Source organism: Podarcis bocagei, assembly GCF_964188305.1.
Source record: "Podarcis bocagei genome assembly, chromosome: 7".
Taxonomy (NCBI): Eukaryota; Metazoa; Chordata; class Lepidosauria; order Squamata; family Lacertidae; genus Podarcis; species Podarcis bocagei.
Window position 1 is genome coordinate 88,257,034 of NC_138132.1, and position 23,645 is coordinate 88,280,678.

At 47.6% G+C, this 23,645-nt stretch overlaps 1 protein-coding gene and 1 long non-coding RNA gene across 3 annotated transcripts in view; both read left to right on the top strand.

Moving 5' to 3' along the window:
- The window catches only part of ARHGAP25 (Rho GTPase activating protein 25), a 30,678-nt gene extending 7,223 nt beyond the window's left edge, over nucleotides 1–23,455 (top strand). The window contains exons 2-11 of one of the 2 annotated variants that reach the window (XM_081203054.1): nucleotides 3,909–4,108; nucleotides 8,710–8,800; nucleotides 11,997–12,116; nucleotides 15,674–15,881; nucleotides 16,441–16,573; nucleotides 17,637–17,710; nucleotides 19,320–19,441; nucleotides 19,939–20,144; nucleotides 21,376–21,971; nucleotides 22,920–23,455. In XM_081203054.1, the coding sequence (XP_081059180.1) occupies nucleotides 3,909–4,108; nucleotides 8,710–8,800; nucleotides 11,997–12,116; nucleotides 15,674–15,881; nucleotides 16,441–16,573; nucleotides 17,637–17,710; nucleotides 19,320–19,441; nucleotides 19,939–20,144; nucleotides 21,376–21,971; nucleotides 22,920–23,118 (1,949 nt within the window). In that variant the 3' untranslated portion in view covers nucleotides 23,119–23,455. Of the gene's footprint in view, nucleotides 1–3,908; nucleotides 4,109–8,709; nucleotides 8,801–11,996; nucleotides 12,117–13,624; nucleotides 14,645–15,673; nucleotides 15,882–16,440; nucleotides 16,574–17,636; nucleotides 17,711–19,319; nucleotides 19,442–19,938; nucleotides 20,145–21,375; nucleotides 21,972–22,919 lie in introns of those variants that run through there. The other variant, XM_081203055.1, reaches the window with a different exon arrangement.
- Nucleotides 1–23,645, top strand: part of LOC308592084 — a 145,975-nt gene that overhangs the window by 109,677 nt on the left and 12,653 nt on the right. The window lies entirely within an intron of this gene.

The window sequence follows — 23,645 nt, forward strand, 5'->3', positions numbered from 1 at the left end:
AGACTGCATCTTAATGTTGTATTTTAATCTTGTTTTTAAGTTGTATTTTAATCAATTGCTTTTATACCTGGTGTTAGCTCCCCTGAGTGCAGTCTTGGCTGGGGAGGGCAGGGTATAAATAATAATAATAATAATAATAATAATAATAATAATAATTATTATTATTATTATTATTATTATTATTATTATTATTATTATTATTATGTAATTTATGCACCTAATAGGTATCTAAAGCCATTTTATTTGTTTTTTATCTTATATTTTGGAAATGTACATTCAGGTTTTTTCCCCTTTAATTTTTAGGGGCCCCCAAGAGAATGGGGCCCTAGACTATAGCTTGTTTAGCTTCTACGTAAATCTGGCACTGCCTGGGTGGAGATCCAGGCAACACAACAGAAATATAAAAAACTGCATGGCATGGCGAAAGTGGATAGAGAAAGGTCCCCACCCCACCCCACCCCATTTCCCATAGGAGGCTGTCATGGCCACCAGCCAAGATGGCTTTAAAAAGTTGTTGGCATCCGTCGTGTCTCAAGAGACAATGGAGTGCACCTCCAGGGGTGAAGTTAAACTGCTTTGTTAGATGCTACAACCAAATGATGGGGCCCTCTAGACAATTGGATGGGTTTCTTCCCTCCACAAGCACCCACAGCTGCTAGGAAGGAGAACAATAGCCAGAGAGAGTGTGGGTGAGCTGCGCTGGAAGAAGGCTGGCCGCTAGAGACACAGAGACCTGCTAGTTCTGTGCTGAATCCAAAGCTGCAACTAATGGAGAAGAAAGATCTGGGGTGTGAATGCTGTGAGCCCCTCAGTCTTATGCTCGGGTTGTGTGTTGTCAATATCAGAACCAGTGAAGGCGGTGAAAGTCCTGTGTGAGTGCCTGGAGGCGGTTGCAGGATGGATGGCGGCTAACAGATTGAAGTTGAATCCTGACAAGACAGAAGTACTGTTTTGGGGGAACAGGGGGCGGGCTAGTGTGGAGGACTCCCTGGTCCTGAATGGGGTAACTGTGCCCCTGAAGGACCAGGTGCGCAGCCTGGGAGTCATTTTGGACTCACAGCTGTCCATGGAGGCACAGGTCAAATCTGTGTCCAGGGCAGCTGTTTACCAGCTCCATCTGGTACGTAGGCTGAGACCCTATCTGCCTGCGGACTGTCTCGCCAGAGTGGTGCATGCTCTGGTTATCTCCCGCTTGGACTACTGCAATGCGCTCTATGTGGGGCTACCTTTGAAGGTGACCCGGAAACTGCAATTAATCCAGAAGACGGCAGCTAGACTGGTGACTGGGAGTGGCTGCCGGGACCACATAACACCGGTCCTGAGAGATCTGCATAGGCTCCCAGTACGTTTCCGAGCACAATTCAAAGTGTTGGTGCTGACCTTTAAAGCCCTAAACGGCCTCAGTCCAGTATATCTGAAGGAGCATCTCCACCCCCATCGTTCAGCCCGGATACTGTGATCCAGCGGCGAGGGCCTTCTGGCGGTTCCCTCATTGCGAGAAGTGAGGTTACAGGGAACCAGGCAGAGGGCCTTCTTGGTAGTGGTGCCTGCCCTGTGGAACGCCCTCCCTTCAGATGTGAAAGAAATAAGCAGCTATCTTATCTTTAAAAGACATTTGAAGGCAGCCCTCTTTAGGGAAGTTTTTAATATTTAATGCTGGATTGTTTTTAACACTCGGTTGGGAGCTGCCCAGAGTGGCTGGGAAACTCAGCCAGATGGGCGGGGTATAAATAAATTATTATTATTATTATTATTATTATTATTATTATTATTATTATTATTATTATTATTATTATTATTATTATTATGTCTCAAGAGACAATGGAGTGTGACTCCAGGGGTGAAGCCAAACTGCTGTGTTAGCTGCACTGAAGTGACCTCCCTGGGGCACAAGCCTCATGGTCTGCCCAGAGGACAAGATGCTCCTCTTGTCCTCACTGATGTGGCCCAAAGGAAAGCAGTGCAAGACGTTTGGCACCAACAGGAGTTGCTGGAAGGAGGTGTACAAGGCTCTATCCAGTTGTCTTATTTTTTTCTTTAATAAATATTTATTAAGATTTTACAGATTATAACAAACATAACAATACACACACACACAAACAAAAACAACATAAAAAAGAACAAGTATAATTTCAATACCTTATTTTCTTAAAACTTATTTACCGACCTCCTCATACCTCCCCTTTCTGCATTCCCATTTCAAAAATTTAATTCAGCAAGTCCTCACCCTTGATTTTGTCTAATTTTCATCCTTACTTTCCTTTCACTTAATCTTTACAGCTGTACTCCGTTTAATTTTAAAAGCCACATTATTCTAAAATTCATAAATTTTACAATATTTCTTAAGGTAGTTCTTAAATTTCTTCCAATCTTCTTCCTCCGTCTCTTTTCCCCGGTCTCGGATTCTGCCAGTCATTTCTGCTAGTCCCACACTATCCAAGTTGTCTTAGGGATTCCACCCCAGATTTGTATAGGGTTTACTCCTTGGCCATTTCTTCTCCTGAAGATATCCTGCAAAGCAGTGGAGGTTTGGAACCAGAGTTTTCCTTTGCCTAACTGGCTTCCTTCCCAGGGGGATGAACCTCATCTGCCGCTCAATTCCCTCCTACAGCACATGCAGAAACCACCTTTCTATGCCTAATAAGAGCCAGTGTGGTGTAGTGGTTAAGAGCGGTGGACTCGTATTCTGGGGAACCGGGTTCGCTTCCCCGCTCCTCCACCTGCAGCTGTTGGGTGACCTTGGGCCAGTCACACTTCTCTGAAGTCTCTCAGCCTCACTCACCTCACAGAGTGTTTGTTGTGGGGGAGGAAGGGAAAGGAGAATGTTAGCCGCTTTGAGACTCCTTAGGGTAGTGATAAAGCGGGATATCAAATCCAAACTACTACTACTACTACTACTACTACTACTACTACTACTACTACTACTCTTCTTCTTCTTCTTCTTCTTCTTCTTCTTCTTCTTCTTCTTCTTCTTCTTCTTCTTCTTCTTCATGATAATTATTAAACCACCTTTCTGACCATTGGACCCACTCTTGGTCTCATCCGCTCAATCTGCTGGAGCCTGTCTGCACATGCAGGGGGAAATCCCAAACTCACTGAGGGTTTGAGGCCCACTGGCTACCCTCACCTGGTTTAGTGGGCCAGTGAGAGCTGTTTCCTGAGGTGTGGCCACTGTCCCCCACGCTGACAGCTTTTAGGAGTCACAGGTGAGAGCTGGGGGGCAAAAGTGTGCAAACTCCCCCAGGAGGAACATTCCTCCTCCTCTAACATCCCCAAAGATATAACAATCAAATTATCAATAAGAAGAATGAACAACAACAATTTTAAACATTCAAAAGTTAAAATAACTGTAGACTAAAAACAGGTTAAAACTCCCATCAACTTTCTGAACATCTGATTAGGTTTAGAATCATGCAGTTGGAGAGTCATCTCATCCAACCCCCTGCAATGCAAGAATCTTTTGCCCAGTGTGGCATTCCTGGCACGGGACACAAATGTCCTGTCCTGATTTTTCTTGGTGGCTGCCAAGGAAGGCCCCCGGCAGGTCTCCCTCATTCCTGAACAGCCTCATTTAATAAGAAAATCTGATGTCCTGGTTGGCAGCTTCTTTTGGTTGCTTGCCTGCATTTGTGAAGATGAACGCCCACGCAGGAAAAAGGAAGTCCATTTGAACAAATAGCTGCGGTGGCTTCCTTTCTCAAAGCTACGGCTGCCGTGAGCCCCGCCATCTGCCAGCAATATCTTCTTGGACTCACTCCTCTGCTCTTTGCTCTGTCGGTGCAATGGTGGATTTTCCTCCCTGACGGGCCTGAGCCACTTCTGGGCCAGAAACGCCCCCTGGCTTTGCTCTGGGGGTGTGTGTGTGTGTTCTCCCTGCTCCAGCTCACTGCCTCTTGCTTCTCCCCCAGTCCGCTCTCAGAGCATGATGGCCGTCGACCCGAAGGGCTCGGGGAGCTGGTCCCATCCTCCCAACCTTCTGGAGAGGCCCCTGAAGGCCGGCTGGCTGAAGAAGCAGCGCTCCATCGTCAAGAACTGGCAGCAGAGGTACTTTGTCCTGAAAGGGCAGCACCTGTATTACTACAAGGATGAAGAGGACCTCAAGCCCCAGGTACTGTTCAGGAAGAGGGTCCAGAGGGATCGCCCTGGTGGTCTGGGCTCTCCATGGGCCAGGGGGAAAGAGCTCCGTCTCAGGCAGAACTGGCCCAGGATGTTCTGCCATTTGAGGCCCAACAGCCACCTGAGGTGACTGAAAATGGCCAGGGGAACCCCTGGTGCTCTGAATATGGAGAAAAAAGAAGCTGGAGAGGAGCAGGTGGTGGGGCAGTGGGTGATAAGCACAGGAGGTGGTGAAGGGAGCGCCCTTGAGGCCCCCAGATCTGCTGCCCCTACCTACTGTCCCAAGCCTGCCGCCTGAGGCAACTGCCTCACAGAGCCCCATGAGTGGGCCGGCCCTGGTGGCAGGAGAGGCTGTGAAAGCAAAGTCAGTGAAGTTCTTGTGAGGTGAGCTTGGGGGGGGGGAGGGCTGATTATATTGTCACACCTCTGAAGAGAGAGGCAAGATGGAGCAGCCCCCGAATTCTTCCCTGGCTCAGATTGAAATCCGAGCCGGAGAAGTGATTCCGGCTTGACTCCTGCAAGTTCTCTTCTGTCCCACCTGCCCCACTTGCAAGCTAGTGGAGCTGCTTTTCTCTGCTAGCTTGTATGGGAAGGAATCTTGCAGGGGCAAAATCCAAAGGGTGGCGGGGGGGGGGCTCTTTTTTTGCCCCTGTAGTGCAGATGTGGGAAGGGCAGGGGAGATGGGCAAACCGTGGTTTGATGTAGCCTTCTTTTGAAACCAACCACTGTTTCCTAAAAACCATGATTCGTGCTCTGGACAATATGACAAACTAAGATTCAGGGAAAGTGGGCAAAAGGATGAGGGGAGCTGGTGGTCCTTCTCCTGGCTGTGGGGAGGGGCTGGGGCAGGGCGTGTGGAGGCTCCTCCTTGCTTACGCAGATCTCACTATCCTACAGCTCTGATAAAGTGTGAACCAGATTCTGAACTTTAAACTTCTTTGGTAATGTTATCCAATATAAGGCCTTGTTGGTTTCCTCTGCATCTAGTGGCATCCCACTGCTGACGTTGGTAGTCGGCCACATCCCATATCTATCCTGTTGTTGCTTGTGGAAAACTGCATTTTGATACATTTCCCCCCAAAACCAGCTTCAATCTGAATTGAGAAGAACAATGACACAGCTGCATTTTTAGCTGGCAATGTGTACACAGCCTTGGTGGCATTTTCATGTTTTAAGCGCTGAACAAGTTGCCGGCGTCATAAGCTAAATATATACCCAGCTTCCTTCCCCATTTCACAGAGCAGCTGGTATTACACTGGTGGACTATATATTCTCCTTTTTTCATGATGTAGATTAAGATTCACGAAACTAGATTTTGTGACGCCGTCACCAGAAAGTTTGCTAGAAAACGTTTGTAGAATGTTTGCAAAATGATAAGCTGCCCCCTTAAGTGGATTCTACCACTGGGGAGCTCACTCCCACAAGCTTTAGTAGTGGGCAAATGTTTAATAGCATGAGTAAAATTCACCAAGGACAAGTCTTTTCAAAGGGCTCCTGAATAGAACTTCCATCTTCAAGAGAAGTCTATGTCTGATGCTGGGCACAGAGAGCGGTCACTGTCGCCTTTATGCCTCTGCCGCTGCTTCTCAGGGGCAGTGGGCTAACCATAAAATGGGGGCCTAGAACAGGGGTTGGCAAGGTTTACCTCGCGTGGAGATTGCTCCGTGGGTAGGTCATGTCTGCGTCTGAGCAGATGCGATTTCCAGTGTCCGCATCTGTGCAGACGTGATTTTCAATGCCACGGAAGCAAGTCCCCACTCTGTGCTGCGCCAGTTTAGCGCAGCACACAGGGACTCGCTGAGCGGGCAGCTCGGTTCGTGGGCAGCTCATGGGGCGTTTAAACGACCCCCTTGGGCCGCTTGTGGCCGATGGGCTGCAGGTTGCCAATCCCTGGCCTAGAAAGATGCACTTTGCTCTGACTCACCAAGACAGTTCTTTTTTTCTTACTTTTCTGCACACTGCTGGGGGTGGCGAAAGCTTCCTTCCCTCCCACCCCAAACCAAATTACCTCTAAAGACCCTCACTCATTGGCAGTGATCTTGTCAGCCCCTGCTCAAGAAACTCTTCACTGGGGTGCCGACTGACTTTTAATAAACACTGTGCCCCAAACAAATCATGACCCCCTAAAATAGAGGAACATGGGCCCAGATCCTGTGCTTTGAGCAGCAGGTCAAAATCTGCAGAGATCCGTAGGTAGTCACCTAGAATCACAGAATTGTAGAGCTGGAAGGGTTCCCAAGAGTAATCTGGCCCAACCCCTTGCCCTGCAGGAAGAAGCTTTCATGGTGTGGTGGAGATGAACTGCCATCAAAGGCGCAGGATCAGGGGCTGGTTAAACAGTTGGCAGTGTTGCAGGAATTTATGTATAGGTTGGGGGGTGGTTGCCCCTCCAGCAGATATCATGCACATGCAGCCCACTACCAAAATCAGCACAACCGCTTTTGTGACTTTTGTGATTTGTCCTCACAAAACACATCACATCTATTCAAAGGGCCTTTGCTGCACAATACCAAATGTAAGAATTCACTGATAAATGTATCTATGTACAGTGGTACCTCAGGTTACATACGCTTCAGGTTACATATGCTTCAGGTTACAGACTCCGCTAACCCAGAAATAGTGCTTCAGGTTAAGAACTTTGCTTCAGGATGAGAACAGAAATTGGGCTCCGGCAGCACGGCAGCAGGAGGAGGCCCCATTAGCTAAAGTGGAGCTTCAGGTTAAGAACAGTTTCACGTTAAGTACGGACCTCCGGAACGAATTAAGTACTTAACCTGAGGTACCACTGTACTGGCTCACTGGGGAAACTTCAGAAATTCATATAGACATGTGAGCTCAGCTACTCAGCAGCCCCTCTGCCTGAGTGATAATTCCTGGAATCCTGACACCTGAGTGCCAGGCAGGTAGCCATTCCAGAAATAACAAACCCAGATGAAGACAAAAGGGTGTGATTCACTTGGCTGGGAAACAGGGAAATGTAAAGATCTCTTTTTGTTACACTTGATGGGTGTTTGGTGGAGGGCAAGGGGAACCATGGGGCAGGGTCCAGGATGCTCAGATTACTGCCACCAGACCTCCCCTTTCATGATGTATTAGTGATGTAGTTTGGGGGGGGGCTGTAACATGGGGATTAGCAGCTAATAAAAGTTTGGGGGCTCTTTTGTTCGGGGCTTCCATCTTGTTCCACCTTGTGGCAGTTGGGAGTCCTGTCGCGACAGTCTTCAATAAAGACCAAGCCTACTGGCTGCTGTTTTGCTCTGGTATTCCTGGCTGGTGTCCTTGTTCTTTGTCCAAGGGAGCCCTCAGATTTCTCCCTTAACAGCAGTCTCATCTGCCTGAATCTGCTCGGCTTCTCTGCCCCCACCAATATAGTTCCTCTCTTCTGATTTCACTTCCCATTTGCACAGGTCCGTCCTGGGTCTCGCTCCACCCACACGTCTGCTTCAACCTCCTCCTGCCTTTGACTTCTACCACGGTGCTTCCTGTGGCAGGAAAAGACCCTGCAGCCCCACACACTTAATCTGTCACACCCACGAGTTATCTGGCGATGATGTGCAATCTTCACAATAAAAATACTTTGCACCTTTTTATTTTTATTTTTAAGTGCAATACAGTTGAGTAACCATGAAAACACCCAAGGCAGCCCTTGCTACCAGTTCGGCTCAAATCATCTGCCTTTTCCCCGTGACTGCCCTGACTCATGACGTTGTCGTCTGAGCTCTTCATGAATAAAAGGCTGTGTCTCCCTTCATTGGGGCAGGGTTGAAATTCTACCCTGCCTGCCCCCGGCCACCCAGTTTCTCAAAAATATTTTCCCCTTGCAAAAAACAGGGACTGATTTTCTGTTCCTTTCTGGATGAGGGAGTGGGGAGTAATAGAATCATAGAATCGTAGATTGGGAAGGGACCCTAAGGGCCATCTAGTCCAACCCTCTGCAATGCTGGAATCACAGCTGAAGAATCAGTGACAGGCCTGGCCACCCAAACTCTGTTTTAGAAACTTTCAGCAAAGAAGAGTCCACCACCTTCCAAGGGAGTCCATTCAACTGTCAATCATAAAATATTGCTTTTTTTGTTTGTTTTCAAAGATCTTTATTGAAACTTAACATATATACATAATACATATATACATAACATATATACATAATACATAATACATAATAACATATATACAAAATTCCCAATGATTCCCTGACATAAAATATAATATCTAAATTACAACAGTTGAATACACTTAATTATAAAACTCATCTCCCACCCTCTACTTCCCTCCACAGCAATTCAACTTCTGTATATTTCTTTCTACCATTTTTTCCTTGCATTTTATAATAAATTATTTTTGTTAAATTCTGATTTTTCTTTCTTTATTTGTTTTGTTATTGCTTACATTTTTTATTCTAAGCCTATTAACATGTAATTTTTAGAACAATATTTTGACATATAATCTTCGAAATACTTCCACTCCATTCTTAACTTTTGATTTGATTGATATCTTATAATTGAAGTTAATTTTGCCAATTCTATATACTCACTTAATTTACAAATCATAAAATATTGCTTTATGTTTCACACTTGCTGCTGTTTCTGGTTTCAGGGATCGATACGCCTTCATGGAAGTTCCATCAGGGAGGTGGCAGCCACAGGCTCTGATGAAGTGGGGAGATTTATCTTTGAAATCATCCAAGGTGAGCAGCCCTCAATGGCATGGCAATTTCAGATTCAGGTAGGTAGCCGTGTTGGTCTGACGCAGTAAGGTAAAGGGACCCCTGACCATTAGGTCCAGTCCCGGATGACTCTGGGGTTGCGGCACTCATCTCGCTCTATAGGCCGAGGGAGCCAGCGTTTGTCCGCAGACAGCTTCTGGGTCATGTGGCCAGCATGACTAAGCCGCTTCTGGCAAATCAGAGCAGTGCACGGAAATGCCGTTTACCTTCCCGCCGGAGCGCTACCTATTTATCTACTTGCACTTTGACGTGCTTTCAAACTGCTAGGTGGGCAGGAGCAGGGACCGAGCAATGGGAGCTCACCCCATCGCAGGGATTAGAACCACCGACCTTCCGATCGGCAAGTCCTAGGCTCTGTGGTTTAACCCACAGCGCCACCCGCATCCCTCTGATGCAGTAGATATATATATATATATATATATATATATATATACACACACACATACATATATATATATAAAATTGTCCAGTAGCGCCTTAGGGCCTCTAAGATGCTACTGGACAATTTTTTAATTTTATTTTTATATATTTCTATGGCAATTTCAGTCCTCCTGTCTTTGCTCTTCTTCGCCCATGCCACCCAGTTAAACCAGATTACAGTCATGGCTTCCCTCTATGGCGCCCTTGGAACTTTCATTCAGTTAAGAATCTCCAAACCTCTCTTGCTTCCCTCAGCAGGAGGAAAGAAAGAAAGAATGTCTTCCTGCAGCACATCGTTAAACTATGGAACTCACTCCTGCAGGAAGCAGTGATGGGCACCAAACCTATAGGTGGTTTCAAAAGAGGATTAGACAAATTTATGGAGGTATAAGCCCATGGGAGGCAGTCATGTTTCTGAACCCAGTTGCTGGAAACCACAGGAGGGGAGGGGGGCTCTTGCATTTGGATCCTGCTTGCAAGTTTCCCTTGGGGGCATCTGGTTGGCCACTGTGAGAACAGGGTGCTGGACTAGATGGGCCAATGGCCTGATCCAGCAGGTGCTCTCCTTATGTTCTTAAGAGGATTCAAATTTGCTACGATACGATATGATACTATAATCTTTATTGTCATTGCCCCATACAGAACAACGAAATTGAAAAATCTACATAAGACATTCAAAACCCAACAAGCCTGCTATCCCAGCTATCCCAACATGGTTAGCCCCCTAAAAACTCTGATACCCCATTCTTAAATACAATATACTCCCATAGAGACTCCTTACACTGCGTTTAAAACCAAAATCGCAGTTGGGTTGGGTAAAAACTGTTCCTCAGGCGGCTAGTCCTAGTCTTTATAACCCTGTACCTTCTTCCAGAAGGCAGAAGCTAAAAGAGATCATTTCCGGGGTGCGCACTATCCTGCGCTATCTCTGCAGCTTTCTTATGGCACCTGGAAGCATAGATTTGATCCAAGGTGGGAAGAGTGCACCCAGTTATTCTCTCCGCAGTCTTTACAACCCTGGACAGCATTGTTTTTTTCCCTGGCTGTGCAGCTCCCAAACCACACACACAGATCTTAAGTTAATACACTCTCCACAGTACAATGGTAAACTGCCATCAACAGGGCCTTTGAAAGATTGTTTTTCTGGAGGATTCTTAGAAAATATAACCTCTGCTGTGCTCTGACCCCGGCCCCAATAACAAGGTTGGCGTGCCACTGGCTGAAGTCCACCCCATCTGTTGCACACAAGGAAGGGAGTTTCCCAGAATAATAATAATAATTAAAATAATAATAATAAATTTTATTTATACCCCGCCCTCCCCAGCCAAGACCGGGCTCAGGGTGGCTAACAACCGATAATAAAAACAAGTTGATTAAAATACAATTTAAAAAACAATATTAAAATACAACATTAAAACATTAAGATGCAGCCTCTTCACAGGAGAAAGGAAAAAGAAAGAGGGGGAGGGAATCAAACTGATTCTAAGCCAAAGGCTAGGCGGAACAACTCTGTCTTACAGGCCCTGCGGAAAGAAATCAGATCCCGCAGGGCCCTGGTCTCATGAGATAGAGCGTTCCACCAGGCCGGAGCCAATGTTGAGAAGGCCCTGCTTGCAGAAGAATTCTTCTTGCCGAAGAATCCTCTCTGCAAGCCTTTCCCTACTAGCACGCAAGGCAAAGAGAATTTAAAACGATGCATCTTTGATAGATAGGAGCCCATGCAGGGCAGTGGCTTCCAAAGTGGGTGGTACCTCCCCCCTGGGGTGGGGGGATTACGTAGGTGGGTGCTAAGAGGCAAGCAGGCAGCAGCGGGGCTGGTTTCATTGCATCAAGTTCATCACTTTTGTTGAATTAATTTGTTTAAACGGGGTTTTGAATAAATGTGCAATTAACTGTTAGCGGTTTTAATTTCGTTGTGTTGTTACCTTCCTTAGCGGGTTGTGCTTAAAGCTGAATCATGCTTTTCACAGGGTATTATTATTGCTATTATGATTTATTAAATTTATATTGCCGCTCTTCATCAAGAGATCCCAGGGTAGTTCACAGAATAAAATACAAGGTGAAACACAAGTGAATATTTAAACCAAAACAACAAAACAATAACCCCCGCTTAGGGACGCAGGTGGCGCTGTGGGTCAAACCACAGAGCCTAGGACTTGCCGATCAGAAGGTCGGCGGTTCGAATCCCCGTGACGGGGTGAGCTCCCGTTTTTCGGTCCCTGCTCCTGCCTACCTAGCAGTTCGAAAGCACATCCAAGTGCAAGTAGATAAATAGGTACCTCTCCAGCGGGAAGGTAAGCGGCGTTTCCGTATGCTGCTCTGGTTCGCCAGAAGCGGCTTAGTCCTGCTGGCCACATGACCCGGAAGCTGTACGCTGGCTCCCTCGGCCAATAAAGCGAGATGAGCGCCGCAACCCCAGAGTTGGCCGTGACTGGACCTAATGATCAGGGGTCCCTTTACCTTTAGCGCACACTGGGGAGGAGTTTTTTGGAACAAAGCAGGGAGTGGCCAGAACTGCTGTTTCTCATTTTTTAAAAAAAAGCTAGCTCTGAATAAATGTTGATTTTAAGTGCCTTTTTTGGATTCAGCCCTGGGGAAGCACTGCTCCTCTGAGTCGCTGCCATATTTTACAGGCAAAAGCCTGTTGGGGAAAGACATTAGTAGGGAGAGAAATCCATCTGCAGTGGTTTCTCCACTTTTCAGGAAGAGTAACTTGCTTTTTTCCACCCCCACGCAGGCATCTCTGGAGACCAGAATCGTGTGGGACAAGACTCTTACGTGCTGATGGCCAGTTCCCAGTCTGACATGGAGGACTGGGTGAAATCCCTCCGCCGCATGGTGGGGTCTCCCTTAGGAGGTAAAGGGGGATGCAAAGCTCTTTTGTATCAACATGCTGTTGGTTTAATGCACTTTCCATCCATTTCAGTAGGACAAGAGACATTCCCACCTTTTAGCTTTACATCTTCATCACTGCGGGAAGTCGCAGGATAAAATTTCCTGTGATGGAGGTTTCTGAAACTCTGAGGATGTGAGAAAGCTGTGGGGTTGCAGCATTGTGAGAGCTGTGTCGTGGCCAGCCTCAGCAATGCACGAGTTGTTGTTCTGCTATTCATTAACCTGCCCTTCACCCCAAGATCCCAGAGTTGGGTGGCATCATTAAAACACAATACAGTGGTACCTCGGGTTAAGTACTTAATTCGTTCCGGAGGTCTGTTCTTAACCTCAAACTGTTCTTAACCTGAAGCACCACTTTAGCTAATGGGGCCTCCTGCTGCTGCCGCACCGCCGGAGCATGATTTCTGTTCTTATCCTGAAGCAAAGTTCTTAACCTGAGGTACTATTTCTGGGTTAGTGAAGTCTGTAACCTGAAGCGTATGTAACCCGAGATACCACTGTATTAAAAACAATTAAAAATAATTTGCAATCTTAAAAATCAGATGAGTCCTAAAAGCACACACGCATGCTGAAGAGCCAGGTGTGAGCAAGGTGCTTTTGGCACTAAGGATGTGGGTGGCGCTGTGGTCTAAACCACTGAGCCTCTTGGGCTTGCCAATCAGTAGGCCGGCGGTTTGAATCACCACGATGGGGTGAGCTCCCGTTGCTCTGCCCCAGCTCCTGCCAACCTAGCAGTTCAAAAGCACACCAGTGCAAGTAGATAAATAGGTACTGCTGCAGTGGGAAGGTAAAGGGTGTTTCCTTGTGCTCTGGCTTCCATCACAGTGTTCCGTTCTGCCAAAAGTGGTATCGTCCTGCTGGCCACATGACCTGGAAAGCTGTCTGTGAACAAACGCCAGCTCCCTCGGCCTGAAAGCGAGATGAGCACTGCAACCCCATAGTCGCCTTTGACTGGACTTAACCATCCAGGGGTCCTTTACCTTTTACCTTTGGGTGCTGGAAAATGAGTATGGAAGATCCGTATTTAGCCCCTGATTGCCAGTTGAATGTTCCTGGGGTGGGTGAATGAGTCATGTAGGGGTTAGTGTCGGACTAAGAACTGGGAGACCTGCGTTCAAATCCCCACTTGGCAATGACGCTCGCTGGGTGACCCTGGGGGCCAGTCACTGCCTCTCAGCCTAACCTACCTCACAGGGTTGTTGGGATTACAGTGGTACCTCGGGTTACATACGCTTCAGGTTACACACTCCGCTAACCCAGAAATAGTGCTTAAGGTTAAGAACTTTGCTTCAGGATAAGTACAGAATTCGTGCTGCTGCGGCGCGGCGGCAGCTGGAGGCCCCATTAGCTAAAGTGGTGCTTCAGGTTAAGAACAGTTTTCAGGTTAAGAACAGACCTATGGAATGAATTAAATGCTTAACCCGAGGTACCACTGTACACGAAGACGGGGACAACCTTGGAGGAAAGAAAGTGGGACACAAATGCAGGAAATAAATAAAACAAATATGCATATTATTTATACTCCATATTTCCAACATACTGCCTCTGTGGTGGTATGCAAAATAAAGCATGCATAATTTTGTAATTAGTTTGGCCTTGGCAACAAGAGGCCACCTTAGTAGTGAAGACAAGGAGGCCTTGATGTGACGAGGACCCAGAGACGCTTGCGCCTGTTACTGGCAGATGGCTGGGCTTCCCAGGCCACCTCATGAAGAGCCCATTCAGAGCCAGTCTGCTAGCCCCTCGTCACTGTAGACCTTGACTCAGCTGCAGGCTTCAGAGCCCTGACTCTGACAAGGGCAGCGTCATCACTGACACAGCCGTATTCCTGTCGGAGAGACTTTGGGCTCCTGCAGAGCATATTGATTTTTTCAAAGTGCTTTAGTCTTTGGCCTCGTAACAACTGGGGGAGGCAGGCTGCGAACGCCCTCCCTTTCGAAGGCTGTGCCGTAATTTCAAGGCAGAAGGCGAGATGTGATCCCAGGCCCCAGACTGACTAGCCCTGAATCGTGGCGCCGTTTTGGAGGGAAATGACTGGCTCTTTCTTTTGCTGCAAAGAAGGGAGCCGTGATGTGGAGAGGGCAGCTTCAGCCTGAGTGAAGGAAGTCATATGCAGGAGTAATGGAAGGAAGCACCCGTTTACTGTGTACAATGACAGGTTTATGATGGTTCTCAAAAAGCCAAAGAGCTCTTTGTCAGATCCTTGCCCCTCTCGACCTTCCTGGGAAGAAGGATGTGTGGATGCTGGGCTGATTTGGAAAGGGAAGAGACTCCAGGATTTCCTTCAGAATCTGGAAGCAAGGATGAGAACAGGAGCCTGTCTAAAGGCATAGAAGCAAGTTCTGAAGTCCTTTGCTGGTTGTGCCATCCTCTTCCTGCCTGGACTCCCGATGAAGGGCTGGGAGTTGGGCTTTTGCTTTCCAGACCTGGAGATGTTCTTTTGCTGGGAGTACAGGAAGAAGCAGCAGCAGCCCATGGCCCACAGGAAAGGTACTTCTGGCTCCTTAAATGCCAGCCTCTTAGAAATTCCATGCAGAGCGCAAGCTGCCACAGAGTGGCTTCGTTTTGACTGCTGCAGCAGCAGTGCCCACAAATGCGCCAGGAGCTCTCTGAAGAGGCGGATTTAGGAGAGCGTAACCGGTTTGCCCGCCCTGGGCACTGAGCTGAAAGGGTGTTGCAGGGGACACTGCAACAATGACGATCAATGGAAGGCAGGGGGTGGGGGCCTGAATGTTGGTGTTGCGCAGAGTGCTGCTGAAATTTTAAAGCCCAAAGTCCGCCACTGCTCTCTGTGTATTATACAGCAGGACTTGACTTGCCAAATGCCAAGAGCCACTGAAAAGCTTTTGTCTCTAAAGTGGTGAAATAAACTGGCAGGAATGGCTGAGCTGTGAGTCAAGGAAGTCTCTCATTCAAATCTCACCTCTGCAATACTCAGTAGGTGGTCTTAGAAAAGCTACTACTCTTCCCCCTCTCATCTACCACAGGGGGATGAGAGGAACCCGCATTGCAGGGCTGTTGTAGTAGGTAGTAAGGTTTTTTGTGTTATTTCATCATTTGTACTCTCATCTTTTTAAAAATGCAAAAGTACTTTGTTGTTTCATCATTTGCACTTCTGTATTTTGAATTCCACAGAATTTCAGTGAAGGATCATCTGCGTCAGACTTGCTCCCCAACCTGGTGCCTTAGTGGGTTGTGTAAACCACTGTTCTGAATGATGCTTTTTATAGGGTAGTATGGGGTCGGGGGGCACTGGGGGTGAATTTATGGAAACAAGGGGGCAGTGGTCTGAAAAAGGTTGAGACCCACTGCTCCCACTTTTGGATTACAACTCCCATCAACCCATCCCTGCTCCCATCAGAGCAGCATCATATGGCTGACGGGAGTCTTAGTCTGTAAAATCTGGGCAGCCTGATCTATAGGGATGCAGAAACAGAACTGAGGATTAAGTGGGCTGGTTCCAGAACAGGACATTGTGAGAACCTATCTTTCTTTTGTGTCTTCTTCTCCCCCCCCCAGTGGTTTTTGGCCAACAGCTGGTGGAGACCATGGTATATGAGCAGAAATTTGGGAAGCATCAGGTCCCCATCTTGGTTGAGAAATGTGCAGAGTTCATCAGGAAGCACGGCCTGTACGAAGAGGGCATCTTCCGACTTCCTGGCCAGGACAACCTGGTGAAAGAGTTGCGGGATGCCTTTGACGCGGGAGAGAGGCCGTCCTTTGACCAGTAGGTGGCGTATTTCTCAAGGGAATCCAAGGCTGCCGGTTCTGGGATTTCACACCCCACATTCTCCCCACACTTTAGGCCAGGGGTCAGCAACCTTTTTCAGCCGTGGGCTGGCCCACTGTCCCTCAGACCATGTGGTGGGCCAGACTATTTTTTTTTTGGGGGGGGGGAATGAATTCCTATGCCCCACAAATAACTCAGAGATGCATTTTAAATAAAAGGACACATTCTACTCACGTAAAGACACACTGATTCCTGGATCATCCGCAGGCCGGATTGAGAAGGGGATTGGGCCTCATCCTGCCCCCGGGCCTTAGTTTGCCTATCCATGGTTTAGGCTCACATGCATGCCTTCAGAGAAATGCTGGAATAAAAGTATTTTGATATGGTGTTCTATGTGGGTGCTGAATTATGCCCCACTTTTGAAGTTCCTTAAAGTGAAACCTAGAGTTGCATGGGTATGACATGTTCCCGTTTTCCCAGCACTGTTTGTGGGGTCTGCTCCTGCCAGTAGCAAGGTCTTTTGCATGCCTCTTTATCTCCTTTCCTTATTTTGCAGAGACACAGACGTGCACACGGTGGCTTCTCTGCTTAAACTCTACCTCAGGGAACTCCCTGAGCCTGCCATACCTTGGACACAGTATGAGGACTTCCTCTTGTGCGGCCAGCTTCTGACGGCTGATCAGGCAAAGGTTCGGAATAACGCACCTCTTGTCAGTATTCTCATGTTACTTTCCAGGATGCAGTGAATGTGCACACTTATTCTATGGGTTATGTAAACAGCCTGAGCTGCCTTGGGACGCACCTCTAAGGGCACTACAGTGGTACCTCGGAAGTCGAACGGAATCCGTTCCGGAAGTCCGTTCGACTTCCAAAGTGTTCAGAAACCAAGGCGCGTCTTCCGATTGGCTGCAGGAATCTCCTACAGCCAATCAGAAGCCGCGGAAGCCCCGTCAGACGTTTGGGTTCCAAAGAACGTTCACAAACCTGAACACTCACTTCCAGGTTTGTGGCGATCAGGAGCCAAAACGTTGAACTCGCAAGGTGTTCGGGATCCAAAGTACGACTGTATTCACTTTCTCTCCCTCCCACAGTCCTCACAAAAATTGCACCTCCAAAGCTGCTCTTTGCATGTCACAGGAAGTTCCTATTGAAGCCAATGAAGCCTCCCATTGAAATGCAAACAGCGCTTTCTGAGATTCTTGCCAGTGCCTTAGCAAGGAGAAAAAGAGTTAATCTTTTGACCATGCCCCCCCCTGAAGCTGCTCAGGCTTCCCCCTGCCCAGCTGCTATTGGCATAAGGAAAACCATGTATGTTGATTGCGTTCAAAGACTTAGGGCTCACCCACACTTTTGCTTGCTCAGTTGCATCCCACCCCCAAACCCGCTGTTTACTGCTGAATCTCGAGTTTTCTCTGGATCAATGTTTGTTCCAATTTACTGCCAAGAAGCAGGTTTTCTGGGACAAAGCGGGGGGGGCAAAAGCAAAACCACTTGAACCGATGCTTTGTAGGGACAAGTGCAAGGATAAGAGCTTTTGATATTGAAAAAGACTCCCTCAGAAGGTTTTTAAAGGGAGGTTTGGTGGTCGTCTGTTTGGAATCCTTTATCTGTGATTCCTGCATTGCAGGGGGGCTGGACTAGATGGGTCTTTGTGTCCCCTTCCAAGTTTACGATTCTATGAAATGACAATGTTATTTTGTGCTAGGGATAAATGCTTGTGACAACTGAAAACCCAGCCTTATCTTCTTCTAGGGTCATCGTCAGCTAGTGAAGCAGCTCTCTCTTCTGCCTCGGGACAATTACAACCTCCTCAGTTACATCTGCCGGTAGGTGCCCATTCACTGATGTACAGTCATACCTCGGGTTACAGACACTTCAGGTTGCGTGTTTTTGGGTGGCGCATCGTGCCAAACCTGGAAGTACCGGAATGGGTTACTTCCGGGTTTTGGCGCATGCGCAGAAGCGCCGAATCGTGACTCGCACATGCGCAGACACGGCACTGTGGGTTGCGAACGCTGCGGGTTGCGAACGTGCCTCCCGTACGGATCACGTTCGCAACCCGAGCGTCCACTGTATTTGCATCTCGCCATTTTACACCAGGAGATGTACAAGTTGCCACACCCAAACCCTCTCGCTGGCAGGGCACTCATTTGCAGACCACAGTGTGCTGTGAATTTCAGTTCCAACTTTTGGGACCCTCACATTGTTAGAGCTGGAAATCTTAATCTTCTGTTTGTCCAAAAAAGAAGTAAGCAGAAACATTTGGTAATTTTCAGATTCTTCAGGACTGGGACAAGCCCCCTAAGTAGAAAGAACGTATAGAGCACCGGTTTTGTTTTAATATGTATGTTTTGTTCTTGTTTTGTATTTTTATGTTGTTAACTATCCTGTGATCTTTGCATGGAGGGCAATATACAAATTTGAATAATAATAATAATAATAGGTTCCCAAAGTGGGCACTGGAGATATAAATGGTAGGTATCGTTGGATCAAGTTTATAAGTTTTGTTGAATTAATTGTTATATGTAAAAAAGCAATAAAATACCTTTTAAAAAAATAGTTGGCGCCGGGAGGCATGCTTTTCTCCCCTCAATACACAGATGAAGCATTTGCACAGGCTAAACTGAGAAAGTGTTTTAGTTTTTTAAAAATAAAGTAAAATGCTGTCATTTTGCAACTCATGCATGTGTAATTTCAGCTTTGCGTGCTGCCGGCAAGCCGGCTGAAATTGCACAAATTAAACTCATGTAAGGGGGAGAGCATAAAAGCTCTATTTTTTGCTTGAGGGGAACAAGACCTTTTCGGCATGCTGGGTCCTGGAGGCAAGATTGCTTGCACAGTTGCGCTTCCAAGTGGTTGTTTTCAGTACCTACGCACATACGTAATTTTATTTGTATGCTGCTTTTTGATAGTTGAAACCATGTTCAAGGTGGCTTATAACATGAAAAAACCCCAAAATCACAACATAACAAAATTACAGTCATAAGCAACAAACAAAACTTCAAAAAACAAACAGCCAAATTGAACAATTTCCACATGAAATCTAAAGATCTAAAACAAAGATACAAAAATTCATATCAATAACAGCAACCCTCCTGCCCTCCAGACACAGCCCCCTAAACAATACTCCAGCCCAGCTGCTTTTGTAGTTGGAGTCAGTCCGGACCCACCTTCCCAGGCCAAGGGGAACAGGCCTGCATGGTGCAGGGAGCAGGTCTTCCAGGACTCACAGCCAAGACGGACTATATGCAATTTTGACTTTACATGCAACTCGCCCCACTGCCCTAGGCACCACCCCCATGCAAATTGTGAGTTGACTGTAATCATAATAAAAAACAAACCTATGGACCCGTTATTGCTGGACTCTCACTTTCCTATGGACCTGTTATTGCTGGACTCTCACTTTCCGATTTTCTGGCCTCCGGATTCTGGCAGGTTCCTGCATGAAGTCCAGCAGAGTTCCTCCACCAACAAGATGAGTGTGGAGAATCTGGCGACAGTGTTTGGAGTGAATCTCATCAGACCAAAGATAGAAGACCCTGCCACCATTATGAGAGGTGCAATGGGGTGGAAGGGTGGGGTGTTTGGATGAAACAAGGTGCCCCATTTATCCAACAAGGTGCACCCCATTTTGCAAATGTTCATATACTGTATTTTGCGCTCTATAAGGCGCACTTTTCCCCTCCTAAAAAGTAAGGGGAAATGTGTTGAGTGAAAACAGCAAGAGGGATTTCTGCGCTCCCTCTCGTTGTTCTAGCTTCTGGCATACAGTCTCTGCTCAGCGCTCCCTTTAAAGAATACTTTTTTTCTTGCATTCCCCCTCTGAAAACTAGGCGCGTCTTATGGTCTTATAGAGCGAAAAATACGGTATGTTAGTGCAACCTACATTTCTATATTATTAAATGAAGCTGATATTGTATAGATCAGTGTCTCCCAATTGGTGGTCCTGGGGCCCCAGGGGGTCCCCGTAACCAACCCAGGGGATCCGTGGCACCATTCCCCACCCTTCTACCTAGCATGATCCTTTGGTGTGTTCCTCCCCCCCCCCCCGCAGGCACTCCCCAGATCCAGAAAGTGATGTCAACCTTGATCAGCGACCATGAAAAGCTCCTCCCCATATCGAAAGACGTGGCTCCTGCTCCGTCTCTGCAGAAGAGTGACTCCAATAAATCCCCAGTTCCTCGCAGCTCCGTCGGCTGGGATGCCGCCCAGAGGCCGCTCATGGCCAGGGCGGGGAGCAGGACTCTCCAGCGGCAAATCGTGAGCAGCCTTTATTTTTATTATTATTTATTAATTTGTACCCCACCTTTCTTTCTTCCAAAAAGCTCAAGGCTGCGTACATATTTCTCCCCCCCCCCATTTTATCCTTGCAACCACCCTGCGAGGTAGGCAAGGCTGAGAGTGAGTGAGTGGCCTGAGTTCACCCAGTGAGCTTCCTGTCTGAGTGGGGATTTGAACCCTGGCACTCTGACCACTGCACCACACTGCCTCTCCGTCTTTCTTCGTGGCCTCTGCGTCTTACCCATGCGCCGCAGGGGGTGTGATGCGCATTCATTTAGTTGCTTACAGAATCGACAAAGTGGCTTCCAAAACAACGAAAAAGCAACATGAAATCTAACACAATGCACTAGGGATATGGAAACAAATAAAGGCAGGCAGAGCGAGATGCAAACGCAAAATGAGCCACAGCGACAAGACTTCACTAGTGGCAAATGGAGCCGAAATGGTTTCCAAGGCGTGAATCTCAGAAGAGCCTGCTGGATGAGGCCAATGACCCATCTGGTCCAGTATCCTGTTCTCACAGGGGCGAACCAGATGCAACCTATGGGAACCAGGGAACCAGGCAGAGGGCCTTCTCGGTAGTGGCGCCCGCCCTGTGGAACGCCCTTCCAGCAGATGTCAAAGCGATAAACAACTACCTGACATTCAGAAGACATCTTAAGGCAGCCCTGTTCAGGGAAGTTTTTAACGTGTGATATTTTATTGTATTTTTGGTTTCTATGGAAGCCGCCCAGAGTGGCTGGGGAGGCCCAGCCAGATGGGCGGGGTATAAATAATAAATTATTATTATTATTATTATTATAAACAAGCAAGCTGTGGGAAAGTGCAGGGAGGCAGGAGAAGATATATTGTTTATTAATATCCTTCCTAACTTGCACTAACAAGTTCCTTTACTGAGCAGAGTTTACATTCTCCTTTTTACACGCAAAGCAGATAGCTGGTTGCAGGCTTGTGTAAGCCTCTCACTATTGTACAGTTCAGTCTGTCTCAGTAAGTTCCCTTGAATCCCTCTTAAAAGAATAAAGATCATTTGGGTCGCCCTTTTCTGAACCTTTTCCAGCTCTATAATGTTCTTTTTGAAGGGAGGCGACCAGAACTGGATGCAGTATTCCAAGTGCGGTTGCACTGATTTGCTTGAAAAACAGCCCTTCCCTTCCGGGGTCTAGTTTGGCCTCGGCATTTGCTTGAAGGTTTCTCTCTTCTCTTTCAGAAAGACAACCCTGGCGTCTCCATCTCCGAATCGGCTGCCGGGTCAGCTGAGGCGGCAGAAGGTAACGGGGAGACGCAGCCCAGCGACGTTTTGGGGACGTGGACAGAAGAGCCCAGGAAAAGGACTCAGACACTTCCCAGCAGGAAATGCTTTTCCTTCCTTTCCTCCAACAGAGGGAACCAAAGCACGGATGGAAATGAGATTTTCAACAGTGAATTTTGGTCCTCGCCTTCCCCAGCCGGCCTGCAGCCTGTTTCATCTACAGGTGCCCACAAAAGGACCCTCTCAGGGGGTCTGTCCAAGTGGTTCAATCTCCCACAGGCTTCCAACTCCCACCCCACCAGTGGTTCAGCGATGGAAAGGAGGAAGGAGGCCCAGAATGAGAGACCATTGGACCAGATTAGTGAAATTTCAGGACAGGGTTCTCCAATACATGACATTCCTCATCCTGGGCAAAACGGGACAGTGGTTGCAAACCCCAGTCCTGAAAGCAGGGGCTGCCATTCAGAGGACCCCGAAGTGCTTAGGAAGATGATTGCGGAGCTGAAGGAGGAGATGGAGTCACAGAAAAAGGACTATGAAGAGCAAATTAGGAGGTAATGCAAATATCTCGGTTGAATCAGTTTCTCTCTGAAGCTGATAGTTTTATTTTATTATTTATTTGTTCCATTCTCACTGCACCTTTTTCTCCATGGAGCTCACAGTACATGGTTCTCCCCCCCCCCCATTCCTCCTTTAATCCCCAGAACAATAATATTCTTGGGGGGGGGGTGTTGTTATTGTTTGTTATTATAGTATGTATTTTTTTGTATTTCATCTAATCCCAATGCCCTGCAGTCATCAAAAAGAATGCATATTCTCTCCTCCCCACCCCAGAAATTTCCCCAAAGAATTATGGAAAACAAGTGTCATTTATATATCATTTCTTACTCCCATCAAATTGATCTCTTAATGGATAAACCTGCAAATACAGAATGTGGCTGTTTGCCGGGTGCTTGAACCATCTTCAGCATCCTTCCTGAACTTTGGGCTCTCCTGATCTTCCACCAGCCCCAGTGTCCATCCAGCCATCTTCCCATCAGCTACGGCATCCTAGGGCTGTGCTGGGTAGAGCAGATGCAAGTAGCAGCCCAAAGCTACCACAGAGAGCACCATGTTGAGGAAGGCAGAACAGTAATAATACCACAGAATGGCTGCGTCCATCCTCCATGCCCCGGCTGCCAGCAAACCACGCTACGCTGCTGACAAGATGGCATCTCCCATTCCATGTATAGAAACTAAGTGGATTGGCAGTTGAAATTAGCTTCAACGCTGGCAATGGGATAGTTGCCCCTGAGGGCAGCAGGCCAGTTTAAGGCTGCATGTGACAGGCCTGCTTTGATCTCCAACAGAATGGCCAAGGGCTCAGGAGGAAGGGCTGGGGAGAAGTGGGGAAAGCTATCACTGAAATCCTCCCATCACCTGCCGCCCGAGGCAGTTGCCTCACTCTCCTAACGGTAGGGCCTGCCCTGCCTGTTGACATCACTTCCCTTTTTTTTTTGCAGCCTTGAGAAGGAGAACTATGAGGTCTGGGCCAAAGTGGTAAGGCTGAACAAAGAGATCGAGGAGGAAAAGAATAGGTTCACCGAGCTGGAAAGTAAGCTTCAGAGCGTCGAGCGTTCCCAGGCTGACGTTGAAAAGAAGAACAAGCTTCTGGAGAACTCCATAAAGTCCATGATCCAATCTGCAACGAAAACTGACTAAGGGGAAGGGCAGCTCATTCTGAACAGAAACTAGCCGTGCTCCTTGCAGGGCAGGGGGGGCGGTCAGAGGCTCTTTCGAGCACCGGGCCTGCCTTTCTTCCAATGGCCTGATGTGCTGGGTCACGGGTCAGGCCTGGTGGAGACTGGTGGGTCCTGGGCGGCTGATAGATGCTCCTAGGAGATGCTGGAGAGCTGCAGGCTGCAACGTCCTCCCACGCCCAACTCTCTTTGCAATAACAGCACAGCCGCCTCAGGCCATTTTCCTTCCTTACCCCCATTGATTAAACATCCCGTTCTTGTGGCCAAACTGCAAGAGCTGCCACCCCAGCAGTCTTTCACTTGCTGGCTTTTTGTGTGTGTTTTCATTCCATGTTGTATTTATTTTGCCAGGACAGAGTTCAGCCCTCCTTTTAACCCTGCTTGATTGCAGGACTATGCATGGGGTTCCCATACCCCAACTCATGCAAATAAGAGACCAATGAGGCTGGTTTTTTGGGTTAAAACAGGCCACAACTTTATTGAATTCAG